Source organism: Chiloscyllium plagiosum, unplaced genomic scaffold (assembly GCF_037043375.1).
Source record: "Chiloscyllium plagiosum isolate Xiang-an unplaced genomic scaffold, Cpla_swu_hap1 HiC_scaffold_10, whole genome shotgun sequence".
Lineage (NCBI taxonomy): Eukaryota > Metazoa > Chordata > Chondrichthyes > Orectolobiformes > Hemiscylliidae > Chiloscyllium > Chiloscyllium plagiosum.
Genome location: NW_028270148.1, coordinates 16,019,373 through 16,039,040, shown reverse-complemented (window position 1 = coordinate 16,039,040; position 19,668 = coordinate 16,019,373). Strand labels below are relative to the sequence as shown.

The 19,668-nt window shown below is 46.1% G+C and overlaps 1 protein-coding gene across 8 annotated transcripts in view; it reads left to right on the top strand.

Moving 5' to 3' along the window:
* Window positions 1–19,668, top strand: part of wdr27 (WD repeat domain 27) — a 526,425-nt gene that overhangs the window by 43,825 nt on the left and 462,932 nt on the right. For all 8 annotated transcript variants that reach the window (XR_015758354.1, XM_087991151.1, XM_087991149.1 and 5 more), the window contains 3 exons: window positions 3,092–3,167; window positions 4,841–4,918; window positions 6,638–6,744. Coding sequence is in view for 7 of the 8 variants with exons in the window: in XM_087991151.1 (XP_087847277.1) it covers window positions 3,092–3,167; window positions 4,841–4,918; window positions 6,638–6,744 (261 nt within the window). In the remaining variant the exon portion in view is untranslated. The remainder of the gene's footprint in view (window positions 1–3,091; window positions 3,168–4,840; window positions 4,919–6,637; window positions 6,745–19,668) is intronic.

The window sequence follows — 19,668 nt, the reverse complement described above, 5'->3', positions numbered from 1 at the left end:
AGGTGGTATGTGTATGGAATGAGCTGCCAGAGGAAGTGGTGGAGGCTGGTACAATTGCAACATTTAAGAGGCATTTGGATGGGTATATGAATAGGAAGGGTTTGGAGGGATATGGGCCGGGTGCTGGCAGGTGGGACTAGATTGGGTTGGGATATCTGGTCGGCATGGATGGGTTGGACCGAAGGGTCTGTTTCCATGCTGTACATCTCTTTGACTCTATAAGAACATTGCTGGGGTTGGATGGCTTGAGCTATAGAGAGAGAGACTAAATAGGCTGGGGCTATTTTCCCTGGAGCTTTGATGGCTGAGGGGTGACCTTAGAGGTTTATAAAATCATGAGGGGCATGGATAGGGTGAACAGCCATGGTCTTTTGTCCAAGGTAGGGGAGTCCAAAACTAGAGGGCATAGGTTTAATGTAAGAGGGGAAAGATACAAAAGGGATCTAAGGGGCAACATTTTCACACAGAATGTTGTGTGTGTATGGAATGAGCTGTCAGAAGAAGTTGTGGAGGTTGGTACAGTTACAGCATTTGAAAAGGCATCTGGATGGGTATATGAATAGGAAGGGTTTAGAGCGATATGGACCAAATGCAGGGAAATGGGACTAGATTAATTTAGGATATCTGGTTGGCATGGATATGTTGAACCGAAGGGTCTGTTTCCATGTTGTTTCCATATGAGCTATGAATTCTGTGAGATGATTGATTCCTGAAGTTCATATCATGGAAATTTAATTCCCCAAATCATAAGGGAATATTATCAGGATACTTCTCATTTTTATATATTCGCATTGTGAAAGAGAAAGAATGGTGTGTAAAATTCAATTTCAGTTGATGTTACCTTGTCACTTAGCATGTCCCTGTAAACAGTTCAGCCACTGTCGCCAGTAGAAACACAGTTTGTTTAGAGGGAAATTGTGGTATTTGTTTCTTCGCAATTGTATAATTGAATGACAGAGCACAGAAAATCCATGGATTGCACTTTCTAGTTCTGCAAGTGAATTCCTGATATCTCTGCAGAGCAAGATTATGGTGGACAGGTGGCACTAGTTAGATAAGTAATACTTACCAGTGCCTAGGATTGGTAGACTGCAAATTTTCAGTTGGTTAAGAATCCCTGTGTGCACTTGCCAGTTCCAAAGGAAACATGAATCACCAACACAGTTATCTTGATGTTGTCAAATGTGCCTGTGCTCTCAGAATTGACTTAATCCGGCGAGTAGGGAGAAGACATGGAAACAAAGACTGTATCTGGTACATTTCTAAGTTGCTTTGCTTGAATGTGTGTCATGTATCTAATTGATAAAAATCTGTGGTATATTTGAAAATAAAATATTACAGTACCATAATAATAATTATGTAATTTCATATCGTACATAAAATGCATCGTCTAGTCTAGTGCCATTATACCAGGATTATAGCAATATATAACTTAAAAGCAGGATTGGACCACTCAATAATATGATGATTGATGTGATGTGGTCTCAACTTCATTTTATCCCTGGTTGCATCTCATGGTCCAATAGTTTCATGCGTATCAAAAATCTGTCTAAGTCAGCCTTGAATAAATTTAATGATATTGCTTTCTGGAGAAAAGAACCAAAACATTTTTATCACCATCTTCAAAGTGAGACATCTTATTCTTAGATTGTGTCCCTTAGTTCTAGTCTTCCCCACAGCTTAAACATTGTTTCAGTATCCACATTATCAAAAACCCCTGGGTCTAGTATGCTTCAGTAAGATCACAGAAATCCTAAGCTATATGTCACAAAGCTGGTCCCCTTTTTTCTAAAAGCTGTTCCTTTTCTCAAGGATTATATGTTCTTGATTTTCTTTCAGAGGGGTCTTAAATGGGCTGGGCTCCGATTAGACGAGTCTGGTACAGAGATGAAAAGGATTTTGAAAGGCGTATTTGTAAACAGATGAAACTTCAGGTCAAATTGGTCATGTTTTAGAAGTGATCTGTATAATGAAAGGGCGTGGTCAGCTCTCTAGCTGAGCAGTTGAGTCCAGAACTAGTTAGGAGTTCAGCAGTGGACTGCGAGAACAGGCTTCTCTCTTTCTGCCCTTCTAACTTCAACCTGTAAGCATTGTTCCATTTTTAAACTGTTTTTAAAGGGGGTTTGCTTGTTGGGACTGTTGTGTATATTTGGAACAACATAATTAAGTCTAGTTTGGATAGGCTGAGTTCTGCAGGGATTCTTTATTCTGTTCTTTGTGTTTCATTGTGTAATTTTGTGAATAAATTTCTGTCTGGTTTAAAACCTAGTAGTGAAACTAGTTAACTTACTCCGGGTAATTTTCACTGTACACATACTGAAACAAATTGCAAAGTTATGGTCTGGGTTGTGTGCTCAAGAATGTTTTGAGTGCTGTGGCCTAGTCCATAAGATATAAAACTTATATATTAATTCACCAAAACATGAGTTTTAAAACATTAATTAACTATACTAACACAGTGCTGAATTTTAACATTTTTATGGTATTATAATACTGTAGCTTGATACTATAATGAAATTATAATAATACTGTAGCTTAACTCCATAATGCAAATGTGGTCCCACGATATTAATGCATTACTGTATTACAATGTAATGATATCTGTAGAATAACACAATACCGTAACAGTACTGTCTTGAAGCTGTAAAATCTGCTCAAATTAAATCCTAAAGAGGATGGCACGCAAATTTGTGAAGTGTTTATAAGGGCTCCTGTAGTACGATAGTAGTGTCCCTACCTCTGGATCAAGAGGCCTAAGTTCAATCACACTTGCTGCAGAGGTGTGTAAGAACATCCCTGAACAGGTTGATTTAACAAAAAAAAAGTTCTTAAAGAGTGGACTCCACCAGACACTTTATCAGAATTTTATTTATTTAACTTACCATTGTCTTTATTTTGTTACCATTTATTGTTTTACTTAGCTGACTAACTGGATAAGTGCTGATAACACTGATATAGCAGTTTTTTTTATTCATTTATGCTTATTGTGAATGATGGTGTTTCTTCAATATTATTAATACGAAAGACAACTGTTGCTTAATACTCTTGCAAAATATAATATATCGTTTCCATCTTGAAATCCTGAAACTAGCTGCCAGCAGTATAAAAGACAAGCCAGTTGTGTTTCATACCAAAGTGAAGTCTTCTGGCTACACCGCAGCGCCAAGGTAAAAGTCACTTCTAATATTAATGTAGCATCTTAGCTGAGATTTTTCACTATTGCAGATTGCAGGTACACTTTGGTTATTCTGAAGCTCACTCTGTTCTGGTAGTGTACCATAACCCTGAGCCTGGTTTGCACATGGAGGATTCCACTTAAGACCAGCTGGAGAATGGTTATAGCTATGCTGCCTCACCTATCAAAGTGCGGAATGTTAACCGAAGGTTTTATCATTTTATTTTAAAACCATTATTGTATATGTAATTGATTTTTAAGCTTTGGCTGGTGTTTAACATTAAAATAGTGCCTTCTCCCATTTCAGCAAGCTGGACCCCATTATTGTTGTGCGTTTGGCTGCAATGGTGCATAACAATACATTTGACTAGATACATTATTAAAATCCCCATTTAGTGGAAGATCCTGGAAGTGACAACAGCTGGGGGAAGAGGGAATGGAGTGGGTATCCAGTGAACTGTCTCCCAAAGATATTGTTGGAATTTGGTGTTGTAATGACAATGATTCTTTGATCAGCTCTCATCACGCCTATGCACATCTCCTTCCAAGATGTCCGTTTACTTGTGACTACCATGATTGTCATCCATGAAATTATTGTGTGTGATTGCAACAAAAATCTAGCTGAGGTTCCTCTTAACTTAGTTGAAGAAAGAAAGTCCAGCTGACTGTTTAGACATTTACAGTATTGCTTCAAGCATCTGAGATATTTATTATGTGTCATGGCTCGCACATATACAGATATTTCACTGATCTACTCTTCATACCCAAATGAGGCTTGGACATGAATGAGAAACCCATTTCTGCTATCGCTGAGGCCACATGCTTATTGCTTCTAAGCATACTGGCTGATGAAACCCCAAAAGGCCCATGTGAGGGGAATATTGTGGGAACACTTGAAGTTGTATATTCCCTTGCTGGCTTTTCTTCTTCTGCATCAAGTCTGTGTTTGCTAGACAGAGGCTCAACCTCCAAAAGAGCTTCCCACAAACTATTAGGCAAGATCTGAACCGATTAATCCACGTCACCATCTCTTTTTAGTCTTCTCTTCCATTCCTGTCTTAAGTAGGTATACATAAGCCGAGCTATGAGATTTCAGCTCCAAATAGTTGAGCAAACACATTTAATATGAGTTACCACTACGGTTTACAGGCTTCGACTTTTGCCAGGTGAAAATCTGTCCAAAGGGTGCAATTCATCCTCATCAGGTATCACAGTGTCTCAATAGTTAGCAGTGTTGCCTCACAGTGTCAGGGACCTGATTTCCATTCTAGCCTCAGGTGACTGCTTATGTGAAGTTTCCATGTTCTCCCATGTTTCTGTGGGTTTCTGCTGGGTGCTTCAGTTTCCTCACGCAGTCCAAAGGTGTGTAGGTTAGGTGGATTAGCCATGCTAAATTGCCCTGTAATGTCCAGGGATGTGCAGGGTAGATGGAATAGCCATATGTTACATATATTGGGGGTGGATGGGTGGGTCTGTGAGGAATATTCTTTAGAGGGCTGGTGCAGACTCAATGGGTCGAATAGCCTCTTTCTGCATTGTAGGCATTCTTTGATTAAGTTGCAGAATAATGGGTTCAAAAGTCCAGTATTTTTACTTTTTATGTGTTCATTCATTCTAATAATTATTATTTGATAATAATACACAATACTAATGATTTTGTTGCAGATTGAACATGTACACACCTAAAGTAAATCCCCCAAAATCTGTCAGCTCAGTGATGAAGGAGAAAACTAACAGTTTGACGTAAGAAAACTATCCGCAAGGAAGTCTTCTTAATTTCTAAAATCTAATTTTGAATTATTGTGGCTGTTGTGCAAATGTGAAAAATGGTCTGTTCCTGCTTATTTGTCATCGTCCCTCCCAATATTCTGGGAAGAGCATGCAAGTACATGCAAATTAAGCATGATATGCATATATTTATGTGGTGTATTTACATTTATGTAAGCTGACAAGATTCTGTTCCTAATAGTAAATATTAATGAATGAAGCCCCTTATTTCTTACTGATCATTAGTAACTGGTATTTTCACAATTTCAGAAATTCTGCTGACATATCATCAGCAATGTTTCCATTCAAATGTGCAGTGACAATGAATGCTATTTTGAATACAATAAATTGGGGTGCAGTTCAGCATTAATGCAAAGCAAGTGGAATTAATTTTGCCGAATATTCTACCATAGTAGATAGGCAGGATGCTGGAAGAACACAGCAAGCTAGGCAGCATCTGGAGGTGGAGAAGTCGGCGTTTCAGGTGTAATCCTGCTTCAGGATTCTGGTTGGGTGGAGGGGGAGCTGCAGATAAAGGGAGTGGAGGGGACAGGGTGGTGCAGTGGGGATAGATGAAGACAGGCAAAGGGTACGACCTGGTTGGTCAATCAGAGAAATGAATCCAGTAGGTGACTGGGAGGAGTGTAAGGGTTGGGGAGGGACTGTGAAGGGAGTCAGGGGAAAGGAAAGGAGTTAAATTGAAATTGGAGAACTCAATATTGGATCCTCCGGGCTGTAGGCTGCCCAGATGGAAGATGAGGTGTTCTTCCTCCAATTTGCGGTTTGGCTTGTGGCAATGGAGGAGGCCAAGGATGGTCATGTCAGAAAGGGAGTGGGAAGGGGAATTGAAATGGGCGGTAACTTGGAGATTCGGTTGGCCCCTGTGGGCCTGGCTGAGATGCTCAGCGAACTGTTCCCTAACTTTCTGTAAACTTAATGGTTCATCGAGCATCTCAGTCAGGCCCTCAGAGGTCGACCGGACTTCCCAGTCACCGCCCATTTTACTTCCCCTTCCCACTCCCTTTCCAACATGATCATCCTTGGCCTCCTCCATTGTCACAATGAACCAAACCGCAAATTGGAGGAACAGCACCTCATCTTCCGCCTGAGCAGCCTACAGCCTGGAGGACACAACATTGAGTTCTCCAATTTCAAATACCTCTCTTCCCATCTCCCGACTCCCTTCCCAGTCCCTCCCCCTCCCACTCCTCCCAGTCACCTACTGAATTCATTCCTCCCATTGACCAACCAGGTTGTACCTTCTAGCTGTCTTCACCTATTCTCACTTCACCACCCTGCACTTGTCACCCCAATGATCTGCAACTCCCCTTACACCTACCCCCAATCTTGAAGAAGGGTTACACCCAAAATATCGACTTCTCCACCTTCTGATGCTGCCTGGCTTGCTGTGTTCTTCCAGCCTCCTGCCTGTCTACTTTGGATCCCAGCATCTGTAGTTTTTTTGTCTCTAACCAAGGATATTCTATCATATTCAATATTCAGTCCTGTACAAGTTCGCTGCTAGATGTTTTGTGTCTTAGCCTTGCCTAATTTCACCCCACACTTTTCCAATAATTAAGGGAAGAAATGGTGTTGATTACCAATAAGGTCTAGAGCATGTTTAACCTTCTAAACTGTTCCTGTATTTCTAATTGAATCCTTGTTGCTAAATCATAATGCTTTGATTCTCCATAGGGGAGTTAGCAAAGAATACCCACTGAACAGTCTGGCACCAAGCAGACTTCATACAAGAGTTGCTGTTTCAAACCAACCGACACCTATATGCTGCATTCAATATTCAGGTATTACATGAATGGAGAACAAAGAGAATGTTTTCTGAGGCTATGAATCGAAAGGCTTGACATTCAAAGCTTGACAAGTGAAGGTGTGGTTGTCAACACAAAACTACTATCTCTTTATCGTTCATGGAAATTGGACTTTGCCTGCTGGACCATCATTTATTACCCATTCCTGGTTGCATTTGCGAAGGTGGTGGTGAGCTGCATTCTTGAACTCCTGAAACCCATTCAGTGTAAGTAGACCCAGCATGCCATTAGGAAGGGAGTTCCATGACTTTGATTGAGTGATACTGAAGGAATGACAATATATTTCCAAGTCAGGATGGTGAGTGGCTCATAGGGATTTTGAAGATGATGTTGTTCTTAAGTATGTGCTGCCCTTGTCCATCTAAGAAGGAAGCTGGTGGCGATGTAGCAGCCCAGCTGGAAGACTTCTGAGCTCAGGAGCTCATCTACTCCGGCTGCTTTTTACTTTGTTCTTCTGTCTCTGCTTTTTCTTAACGTTTCCATTTAATCTTTTTTTTAACTCATTCAGTGGAAAATGTTTTCTCCCAGCCTACGACCAGTGAAGAGGTTTCCAGTCCAGCGTAGCAGTATTGGCCAGGCGTGGTGGATTTGACCTGACATGGTGGAGTTGGCTTGGCATGGTAGGCTTGACCTGGTGCAGCAGTCTTGGCTGGCCATGGCAGTCTTGGCCTGGCATGATGGCCTTGGCTTGGTACAGTGGTCTTGGCCTGGCATGGTGGTTTTGACCTGGCATGGAGATCATGGCCTGGTGCAGCAGACTTGGTTGGTGCAGCAGTCTTGGCCTGGTGAAGTGGTCTTTGCTTGGCATGGTGTTCTTAGCCTGGCATTGAGGTCTTGGCCTAATGCGGTAGTCTTGGCCTGGCACGGCAGTCTTCCAATGTGACAGCTCATCCGGATGGGCTGTCTCGGCTTGGTGTGGCGGTCTCTAGGATTCTCCCGGTGTGAAGGTCTTATCAGTGTGGAAGTCTTCTTCAGCATCAGTTTCCAGGTATTCCAGTAGCCTGGTGTAGAGGTCTTGTCCTGGTGTGTAGGTTCTGTCCCAGTGTTGAGGCCTTGTACTCCAGCCTGGATCGGTGGTCTCCCATTGTGAAGGCCTTGTCTCGGAGGGGCAGTATCGGTTTGGCATGGCAGTCTCCAGGTTTAATGGTCTTGTCCCGGCGTGGAGGTCTTCTTCAATGGCGGCTTCTGGGTATTCCAGTGTTCGTCATCTTAATTGACTTTTCCAGAACTGAAATTGATCTGAGATGAACTCTGTCTTAATATTTACTCTTTTGTTCTTATCTATGATTTCTGTCTTTAATACAAGCACCATGGTATGGTGACTCATAAACGTTTCCTTTTATTTTGTAGAAATGCATGTGATAATAAATTACTGTTCCATTCTAGATGGTAGTGGGCAGGAATGTGGAAGGTGAATGTTGACAGTGCACGCTGTTGCTACTGAGCAGTAGTGGTAGAGGGAGTGAATGTATGTTCGTCTGGTGCCAATCAAGCTTGTTGGCAAGCTTCTTAGATATTGCTGCAGCTGTAAACATCCAAGTAATTGGGGAGTATTCCATCACACTCCTGACTTGTGCCTTGTAGATAGTGGACAGGTTTTGGGGAGTCGAGAGGTGAGTTAATTGCTACAGAATGGGGTGGCACGGTGGCTCAGTGGTTAGCACTGCTGCCTCACAGTGCCAAGGACCCAGGTTTGTTTCCAGCCTCAGGCAATTGTCTGTGGAGTTTGCACATCCTCCCAGTGTCTGGGTGGGTTTCCTCCAGGTGTCTGGTTTCCTTTCACAGTCCAACGAAGTGCAGGTTAGGTGAATTGAGTGTGCTAAATTGCCCATAGTGTTCAGGGATGTGTAGGTTAGGTGCATTAGTCAGGGTAAATATAGGGTAGGGGAAATGGGTCTGGGTAGGTTACTCTTCGGAGGGTGGGTATGGACTTGTTGGGCTGAAGGGTCTGTTTCCAGACTGTAGAGATTCTATATTACCATGAGTTCCTTTTCTCTCATTTGCTCTTGTAGCTACATTATTTATGTGGTTAGTTCAGATCAGATTCTGGTCAATGATGACTCCAGGATATTGATGACGGTGTATTCTGTGCTGGTAATGCAATTGAATGTCAAGGAGTGATGGTTAGATTTTATCTTGCTCAATTGCTTGGCACTTATGTGATGTAAACATTGCTTGCTAGTTGATAGCTCAAACTTGGATACGATTTATATCTTACTGCATTTGGACATGGACTGCTTCAGTATCTGAGGAGTTGCGAATGGTGCTGAACATTGTAGAATCATCAGCAAATATCCCTACTCTTATCTCAAGCTGGAGGGAAAGTAATTGATGAAACAGCTGAAGATGGTTGGGCCCAGGAACTCCGATGGAGGTGCCCTGGAGCTGACCTCCAACAACCACAATTATCTTCCTTTGTGCCAGATATGACTCTTACCAGTGGAGCATTTTCCCCCTATTCCCACTTACTCTTGTTTTGCTAAGACTCCTTCATGCCACGCTTGGTCAAATGCAACCTTGATGTCAAGGGCTGTCACTCTCACCTCACCGCTGGAATTCAGCTCTAAATTTGAACCAAGGCTGTAATGAGGTTGGGGGCTGAGTGGCCCTGATGGAATCCAAGCTGAGCGATGCTGCTTAATAGCACTGTTATGAAACCTTCCATAACTTTACTAATGATGGGGAGTCGATTGATGGGGCAGTAATTAGCTGGGTTAGATTTGTCTTGCATTTTGTGTGCACAACATATTTTGGCAATTTTCCACATTGTCAGGTAGTTGTCAGTGTCGTAACTGTACTGAAAAGCTTGGCTAGGGGTGAGACAAGTTCTGGAATACATATCTTCAGTACCAGTTGCTGGTGTGTTGTCAGGGCCATTGGCTTTGCAGTATCCAGTACCTTTGACTATTTCATGGTGTTATAAGGTGTGAATCAAATTGTTTAAAGACTCTCATCTGCAATGTTGGGGCCCTCTGGAGGAGGCCACAATCCATAGTCAATGTTGATGACTGTCCGGAAAACTCTCTCCCATCTGAATACCACTGTGCTCCCATCTCTGTTTTGATCTTGCGAGTGAGACAATACACAATGAGAGATGGTAATGGTTTTGTCTGAGACATTGTCTATAATATGATTCCTTGAGTATGATTGTGTCAGGCTTTTGTTTGGCTAGTTTGTGAGACAGGTCTCTCGATTTTGGCGGTAGTCCCCAGATGTTAGCGAGGAGGACTTAGCAAGGTCGACAGGGCTGAGTTCACTGGTGTCATTTCCAGTGCCTTAACCAATACCAGGATACCTGATTTCATTCCTTCTTTCAGGCTCTGTAGTAGTTACAGAGCTGAAAACGTGTTGCTGGAAAAGCGCAGCAGGTCAGACAGCATCCAAGGAGCAGGAGAATCGACGTTTCGGGCATGAGCCCTTCTTCAGAAATGAGGAAAGTGTGCCAAGCGGGCTAAGATAAAAGGTAGGGAGGAGAAACTTGGGGGAGGGGCGTTGGAAATGCGATAGGTGGAAGGATGTTAAGGTGAGGGTGATAGGCCGGAGTGGGGGTGGGGCGGAGAGGTCAGGAAGAAGATTGCAGGTTAGGAAAATGGTGCTGAGTTCGAGGGTTGGGACTGAGACAAGATGGGGGGAGGGGAAAAGAGGAAGCTGGAGAAATCTGAGTTCATTCCTTGTGGTTGGAGGGTTCGTAGGTGGAAGATGAGGCGCTCTTCCTCCAGCCGTCGTGTTGCTATGGTCCGGCGATGGAGGAGTCCAAGAACCTGCATGTCCTTGGTGGAGTGGGAGGGAGAGTTGAAGTGTTGAGCCATGGGCTCCCCTATCAGCGTTCCGAAAAGACCACTCCCTCCGTGACTCCCTCGTCAAGTCCACACCCCCCACCAACCCAACCTCCACTCCTGGCACCTTCCCCTGCAAACGCAAGAAATGCAAAACTTGCGCCCACACCTCCCCCCTTACTTCCCTCTGAGGCCCCAAGGGATCCTTCCATATCCGCCACAAATTCACCTGCACCTTCACACACATCATTTACTGCATCCGCTGCACCCGATGTGGCCTCCTCTATATTGGGGAAACAGGCGGCCTACTTGCGGAACGTTTCAGAGAACACCTCTGGGAGACCCGGACCAACCAACCCAACCACCCCGTGGCTCAACACTTCAACTCTCCCTCCCACTCCACCAAGGACATGCAGGTCCTTGGACTCCTCCATCGCCGGACCATAGCAACACGACGGCTGGATGAAGAGCGCCTCATCTTCCGCTTACGAACCCTCCAACCACAAGGGATGAACTCTCTCCTCCCTACCTTTTATCTTAGCCCGCTTGGCACACTTTCCTCATTTCTGAAGAAGGGCTCATGCCCGAAACGTCGATTCTCCTGCTGTTTGGATGCTGCCTGACCTGCTGCGCTTTTACAGCAACACGTTTTCAGCTCTGATCTCCAGCATCTGCAGTCCTCACTTTCTCCTCTGTAGTAGTTACTACAACTAAGTGCCTTGCTAGGCTATTTCAGAGGGCAGTTAAGCTTTTGCAATATGGATGTGGGCTTGGTGTTACATGCAGGCCAAACCAGGTAAGGATGGTAGGTTTTCCTTCCCTTAAGGACATTAATAAACTAAATGGGTTTTTGTGAGATTCAATGGATGACCATGAGACCATTGTCTTTGAATTCCAGATTATTATTGAACTCAAATTTCACCTTCTTCCGTGGTAGAATTTGAACCTGGGTCCCCCAGAAGTTACCTGCAATTCAGGATTGTTAGTGGATTGCTACCTATAACAATACCACTATGTCATCGCCTTCTCCTAAACATTACTGGAGGACTAACTGCATTGTAACAGTAGCTTGCTTTGATCTCAAGTGAGACATATTTTTGGACCAGAGAAGTTTAGTGCTTCACTTGTCAAGGGCTTTTACCCGAAACGTCGATCCTCTTGCTCCTCGGATGCTGCCTGACCTGCTGTCCTTTTTCAGCACCACACTCTTGACTCTGATCTTCAGCACCTGCAGTCTTCACTTTCTCCTATGTTTGCTTGTCTTTGGCCCTGAGTCTTTGAAATAGTTAGGTTTCCATTCCTGGCACTGAGACTCCTTGATAACATATACTGTAACTATTCTTTCTTTGGAACTGCAAGAAATGTGGGCTAGAAATTCTGAAATCCCTTGCATATTTTGAAGAGCTGTTTAAGTAATGGCATTCATTTTATAATTGGAGAATAACTATCTCAGAGAAAGAGAGAACTGTCTTAGAATCCAAGTTGCACATAAATTAAAGTAGGTTAACACTTCAGTTTGCATTCCTGCTGACTCAGCTAGATGAATAAGTGAACTGTTTCGCTTTACTCATGAGCTTTGTGTTGACTTAGCTCATCTAATCTCAACATCTCAGGTTCAGAAGAGGAGACTTCTTAAGGGCTATTGTTGATGTCGCAATCTATTGACTCTTACTGGTGAGTGAGTGTATGAATATGGAGATCTGCACACATCTCTGCTGTGATGTCCAACAATAAATAAACTGCTGGCATTTACTGTCAAGGCTCCCACATGAATGATGGCTACTTGTCGAGGTATTTGAAGTCCCAAGGCTTACGGAACTGTAACCCAGTAAAAAATCAAAGGCTTCGCATAAGAGAATAGCGTTGGATCCATTTGACAATTACTATGTACAAAGCATATGATATTTTGACGATATACTTAGGCTTAGTCATCGATTTAAAATGGAAATGTTTTTATCTCTTCATGTACATTATTTAACGGCATGAGCTCTCAGTGGTATGTTAGCTGATCCCTCAGCAACACATGGCAGTATCTTGGCTCGGCGTGCGATTGGATCCTGCCTGGGCATGTTCCTGAGGCACCAGAGAGATTGGAGAGGCTGCAGTCCCGGCAGCATCAAGAACAGACAGCTCAGGTCTCCCCAGAGAATGAGATAAGCAGAGGACTCATCAAAGACTGTTCAACTTGGAACTTATTCCTTTATTTTCCTAGTTTAAACTACGATAAACCTAAATGTAAACTATTACCTATTCCTTTGTTTTTCTACTAATCTATGAAGTAATGTTTAACTATTTAACTCTCAATTCTCTTTCTTCTTTGTACCTAAGTGTCTTTTTGTACCTAGGTACCTTGGTACCTAAGATGGTGCCATATGTGGCGGGGTTATACACTTTTTGCTGTACTTCTTAATTTGAGTACATATGGCAATTAAATCTAAAAAAATCTAAATCAAAACACTATCCAACTCCAAAATTGCAAAATTTTGTGCAGGTTCTCACTCTCTGTAATGCACCTATAGTCCATTTCATGATGTGGAGGTGCTGGTAATGGACTGGGGTGGACAAAGTTAAAAATCATACAGCACCAGGTTAGAGTCCATCGGGTGAATTTAGAAGTACAAGCTTTTGGAGTGCTGTTCCTTTGTCAGCTAGCTAGCTGATGAAGGAGCAATGTTCCAAATGCTTATACTTCCAAATAAACCAGTTGGACTACAATCTAGTCCATTTCATGAAAGAGTGGTACTTTCTATTTATAAAGACACATAAAAGGGCAGCACGGTGGCTCAGTGGTTAGCCCTGCTGCCTCACAGCACCAGGGTCCTAGGTTCGATTCCAGCCTTGGGCGACTGTCTGTGTGGAGTTTGCACGTTCTCCCAGTGTCTGCGTGGGTTTCCTCCAGGTGCTCCGGTTTCCTCCCACAGTCCAAAGATGTGCAGGTCAGGTGAATTGGCCATGCTAAATTGCCCATAGTGTTAGATGCATTAGTCAGAGGGAAATGGGTCTGGGTGGGTTACTCTTTGGCAGGTCGGTGTGGACTTGTTGGGCCGAAAGGCCTGTTTCCACAGAGTAGGGAATCCAATCTAATCAAAATCTCCCCATGTGCAGTGCACTCCAAACTTTGAGCTTTCAAAACTGGAGTTATTGGTATTTCTCAATACGTTGTGCAGCATGAATCAGATTACAAAGAGCTCATTCTTTCTGCAAAGTTTAACATGCAAAGTTTTTAGTTTCCAAGACAGTTTCCAGGACATAAATGAGATCTTGCTTCAAGGTCAACACTGTAAAGAAACAGTGATTTCTTCAAACACTGAAATGGAACGTAGAACAGTGAAAATGTACTTAGTGAAATCCTATTAAGAATTAAGTTAAAAGTAATTATTATGTGCAGTAATTTACATTTTGCTAATTCCTTGTCATGGAAATATGCAGCAAACTGCAGTGGAAAATTGTGCTAATATTTTATTGTGATACGTCCCTGCTAAATGAACAAGGTGTGGGGAGATGGGGAGAGGGTGCAGGTGTGGATTACTGATTGATTCTGTCAGACTGACTAAAATCAATGTGTTTCCTTTGACATATCCAAAATATTGGGTCATTCTGCATGTGCTGATTTCATTCTGGATGGAAAATATTCTGCTTCACCTTCTTTATTCCAACATGGATATTTGGAGCTGACAGATTTTTGACCAAAATAAATAAAGAGTTAGTATGCAGGGAAGGCATGCAGAAGTTATTTTTTGTGGTACTTCTTGAGGGGGAAATAGCTGAAGCACAAAGCATTTCCTTTCCTCTCTGCTTTTTACTTGTCTAAATTGCATGGGCTCATTGTGATTCACTTTCATGTGGATATGGTACTTTGTTCAATGCCAAAATGACAGATAAATAGTAATTTAACTACAGGAGCCTGGCATTTTGGCAATGCTCCCTTGAAGGAGGTAGTCTAATATTGTCTCCGCTTAATGCCAGCTTCAGTTTAACTTCAAATGGTGACAAAGATCTCTCAAGATTTTGACGATATTGTAAATGCAGTGTGCATTTGAACATTGATGGGAAGAGTTCAGCTTCTGCTTGAATGTAGGCAAGTATGTCTCCACTTGTTTCAGAAAGCAGTAGACAACAACAATGCAGTATAGACCTGGATAGTACTTTAAGAACTTTTGTTTTCAGTATAGTAGTTGCAGCCTGACCGCTCCATTAGGTATAACTAGCGCAAAATGGGTGCAGTAATATGAATAGGTCATGGATGGAAATATTCAACAGTTTTGGTAGCATGGGTGGAGAGATAAAAAAGGTTTTTGCCAAGATTTTCCATTGGCTAGGCAGTTGTTATGCCAGCGTGGATAGGAGAGTTGTGTGTGGGAACTTTACTGAATCCCCATTGGTATTCTGGGGAAATTCCCTGGGAGTTTGAATTTTTCACTGGGCAATCCTACTACACATGGAGCCCTCAAAGTCTCCATTTAAATCGTAGGCTTTGGATTGTTCCAATGAAATGAGGTAAAATGGTTACACAGGAACGTCAAGCTATTAATGACCTAGTCTATGAAAGTGACATCACACTTCTGCCATTCATTTCCAAGAACACTTGCCTCAGTTCATTTATAACTCCCTTCATCCCCGCCTACTGGACCTGACTCCACAGCCCCACTCCATGATCCGAATGCTTCACAAGACCAGTGTCATTTGTTCCCACCCTCTCCCTCTACTCCAACTTCCTCAGCAAGCAGGCAAAACCTAACACAACTGTCTCCCCAGCTGGACCCGACCCAAGTCCCTGCTCCGACCCAAGTCCCTGCTCCCACCCAATCTCTTTTATCCCCACCCCACCTGACCTACCCTAAACACTACATCACTTGCCTTGCCCACCTTGCTCTCTTACTCCCTACCCTCTACTCAACTTGCACCCTACTCACCTGGCACACTATGAACATGGCACCTTATGTACCTGGCACAATACCCCTTACCCTTCAGGCATCCCACCCTTGGGATCTGACTCATCTCTCCACATAGCACCTACTTACCTGGTACCATATCCCCCCTAAACAAACAGCAACTTACCATCCCAGCACCCTAACATCACGCCTAATGTTCTTAATGTAGAATTGTTAATGTAGTTGTAAGAACCTTTAAATTTCAGAATACAGCAGCTGACTACGCTGAAAAGACATGTGTCCTCTGACACTTATACTCTATGAAAATACTGTCAGAATGAAATTATTGCTTACATTCCTGAGGGAGCCCTGACTGGAATCCCCTTTCGGACATGCAGAGCTCCATACTTTTGTCAAAGAAATGTGTTAGGGTGCCAACTTGTTTGAGATTGCTAATCCTCAGAAAATTGAACGTTCGGCGAATCAGCAACCTGTTATTATCTTTTATGTTTCTCACGCACAGTCAGTTTTGAAAGCCAAATATCAATCCTAACTCGAAGTGTAATTTCAGATTTTGACATCAACAAAGTGCATCACACCAAAAAAAGTGATCGAGGTTTGTACTTATGGTGGCAAACTCAAACCCAGGTCATTTACAACATTTAGAATTTTCTGCAAGCATCGAAAGCTTGAGGGTTTGGTGGTGCTTATGGTGGGCTTTTGCTGAAAGAGTGGACTGATAATGGAAATGTTGAGCCGTTTTCTTGTTTCTGTGCCAACTCTGCATTAATTAAGAAACTTGCTATTATTGGCAACCATATCAGTGCTGCTGTCTCTTACACTCTTGATTCTAATCACAGTACATCTATTAAGTTGAGGCACCTGACTCCTCCCACCATTCTGCTGCTGACTGCATGCCAGATGCTAGAGGTTTGTTCCTGCATGTTACCTGGGAAGTCGTGGCTAGCAGTTGGCTGCAGCTGAGTGACTGTGGTCTGGTTGCAGGTGGCTGGTCCTGGACTGGGTGCACAGTGGTCGATCCTGGACTGGGTGCACAGTGGTCGATCCTGGACTGGGTGCACAGTGGTCGGTCCTGGACTGGGTGCGCAGTGGTCAGTCCTGGACTGAGTGCGCAGTGGTTAGTCCTGGACTGAGTGCACAGTGGTCAGACCTGGACTGAGTGCATAGTGACTGGTCCTGGACTGGGTGCACAGTGGTCAGCCGTGGACTGGGCGCACTGTGGTCAGTCCTGGACTGGGTGCACAGTGGTCGGTTCTGGACTGGGTGCTCATTGGTCAGTCTTCTGGACTGGTTGCACAGTGGCTGGACCTGGACTGGGTGCACAGTGGGCGGTCCTGGACTGGAAGCATAGTGGTCAGTCCTGGACTGGATGCACAGTGTTCGGTCCTGGACTGAGTGCATAGTGACTGGTCCTAGACTGGGTTCACAGTGGCTGGACCTGTACTGGGTGCACAGTGGTCGGTCCTAGACGGAGTGCACAGTGGTCGGTCCTGGACTGGGTGCACGGTGGTTGGCCCTGGACTGGGTGCACAGTGGGTGGTCCTGGACTGGATGCACAGTTGGCAGTGCTGGACTGGGTGCACAGTGGCTTGTCCTGGACTGGCTGCACAGTGGGCGGTGCTGGACTGAGTGCACAGAGGTCGGTCCTGGACTGGGTGCACGGAGGGCGGTGCTGGATTGGGTGCACAGTGGCTGGACCAGGACTGGGTTCACAGTGGGCGGTCCTGGACTGGGTGCATAGTGGGCGGTCCTGGACTGGGTGCATAGTGGCCGATCATGGACTAGGTGCTCAATGGTCGATCCTGGATTGGGTGCACAGTGGCTGGTCCTGGACTGGGTTCACAGTGGCTGGTACTGGACTGGGTGCACAGTGGTCGATCCTGGACTGGGTGCACAGTGATCAGTCCTGGACTGGCTGCACAGTGGACGCTGCTGGACTGGGTGCACAGTGGCTGGTCCTGGACTAGGTTCACAGTGGCTGGTACTGGACTGGGTTCACAGTGGCTGGTCCTGGACTGGCTGCACAGTGGTCGGTCCTGGACTGGCTGCACAGTGGGCGGTGCTGGACTGGGTGCACAGTGGCTGGCCCTGGTCTGGCTGCACAGTGGGCGGTGCTGGACTGGGTGCGCAGTGGTCAGTCCTGGACTGAGTGCACAGTGGTCAGACCTGGACTGAGTGCATAGTGACTGGTCCTGGACTGGGTGCACAGTGGTCAGCCGTGGACTGGGCGCACAGTGGTCAGTCCTGGACTGGGTGCACAGTGGTCGGTTCTGGACTGGGTGCGCATTGGCCAGTCTCCTGGACTGGTTGCACAGTGGCTGGACCTGGACTGGGTGCACAGTGGGCGGTCCTGGACTGGAAGCATAGTGACTGGTCCTAGACTGGGTTCACAGTGGCTGGACCTGTACTGGGTGCACAGTGGTCGGTCCTAGACGGAGTGCACAGTGGTCGGTCCTGGACTGGGTGCACAGTGGTTGGCCCTGGACTGGGTGCACAGTGGGCGGTCCTGGACTGGATGCACAGTGGGCAGTGCTGGACTAGGTGCACAGAGGTTGGTCCTGGACTGGGTGCACGGAGGGCGGTGCTGGATTGGGTGCACAGTGGCTGGACCAGGACTGGGTTCACAGTGTGCGGTCCTGGACTGGGTGCACAGTGGTCGATCCTGGACTGGGTTGCACAATGGTCAGTCCTGGACTGGGTGCACAGTGGTCGATCCTGGACTGGGTGCACAGTGATCAGTCCTGGACTGGCTGCACAGTGGACGCTGCTGGACTGGGTGCACATTGGCTGGTCCTGGACTGGGTTCACAGTGGCTGGTCCTGGACTGGGTGCACAGTGGTCCGTCCTGGACTGTGTGCATAGTGACTGGTCCTGGACTGGGTTCACAGTGGTCGATCCTGGACTGGGTGCACAGTGGTCAGTCCTTGTCTGGGTGCGCAGTGGTCGGTCATGGACTGAGTGCATAGTGACTGGTCCTGAACCGGGTGCACAGTGGTCGGTCCTGGACTGCGTGCAAGTGGCTGGACCTGGACTGGGTGCACAGTGGCCTGTCCTGGACTGGGTTCACAGTGGCTGGTCCTGGACTGGCTGCACAGTGGCTGGACCTGGACTGGGTGCACAGTGGCTGGTCCTGGACTGGCTGCACAGTGGGTGGTGCTGGACTGGGTGCACAGTGGCTGGCCCTGGTCTGGCTGCACAGTGGGCGGTGCAGGACTGGGTGCACAGTGGTCAGCCGTGGACTTGCTACACAGTGGGTGGTGCTGGACTGAGTCCACAGTGGCTGGTCCTGGACTGGCTGCACAGTGGCTGGACCTGGACTGGGTGCACAGTAGTCTGTCCTGGACTGGGTGCACAGTGGTCTGTCCTGGACTGGGTGCACTGTGGTCAGTCCTGGACTGAGTGCATAGTGACTGGTCCTGGACTGGGTGCACAGTGGTCGGTCCTGGACTGGGTGCACAGTGACTGGTCCTGGGCTGGGTGCACAGTGACTGGTCCTGGACTGGGAGCACAGTGGTCGGTCCTGGACTGCGAGCATAGTGGCTGATCCTGGTCTAGATGCACAGTGGGCGATGTTGGACTGGGTGCATAGTGGTCAGTCTTGGACTGGGAGCACAGTGGTCGGTCCTGGACTGGGAGCACAGTGGTCGGTCCTGGACTGCGAGCACAGTGGCTGATCCTGGTCTGGATGCATAGTGGGCGATGTTGGATTGGGTGCACAGTGGTCAGTCTTGGACTGGGAGCACAGTGGTCGGTCCTGGACTGGGTGCACAGTGGTCGGTCCTGGACTGGGTGCACTGTGGGCGGTGCTGGATTGGGTGCACAGTGGCTGGACCTGGACTGGGTTCACAGTGTGCGGTCCTGGACTCGGTTCACAGTGGCTGATCCTGGACTGCGTTCACACTGGCTGGTCCTGGACTGGTTGCACGGTGGTCGGTCCTGGATTGGGTGCCCAGTGTTCGTTCCTGGACTGGGTGCACAGTGGTCGGTCCTGGACTGGGTGCACAGTGGTCAGTTCTGGATTGGGTGCACAGTGGCTGGAGCTGGACTGGGTGCATAGTGGTCGATCCTGGACTGGGTGCACAGTGGTCGGTCCTGGACTGGGTGCACAGTGACTGGTCCTGGACTGGCTGCACAGTGGTCGTTCCTGGATGGGTGCACAGTGGTCGGTCCTGGACTGGGTGCACAGTGATCAGCCCTGATCTGGGTGCACAGTGACTGGTTCTGGATTGGTC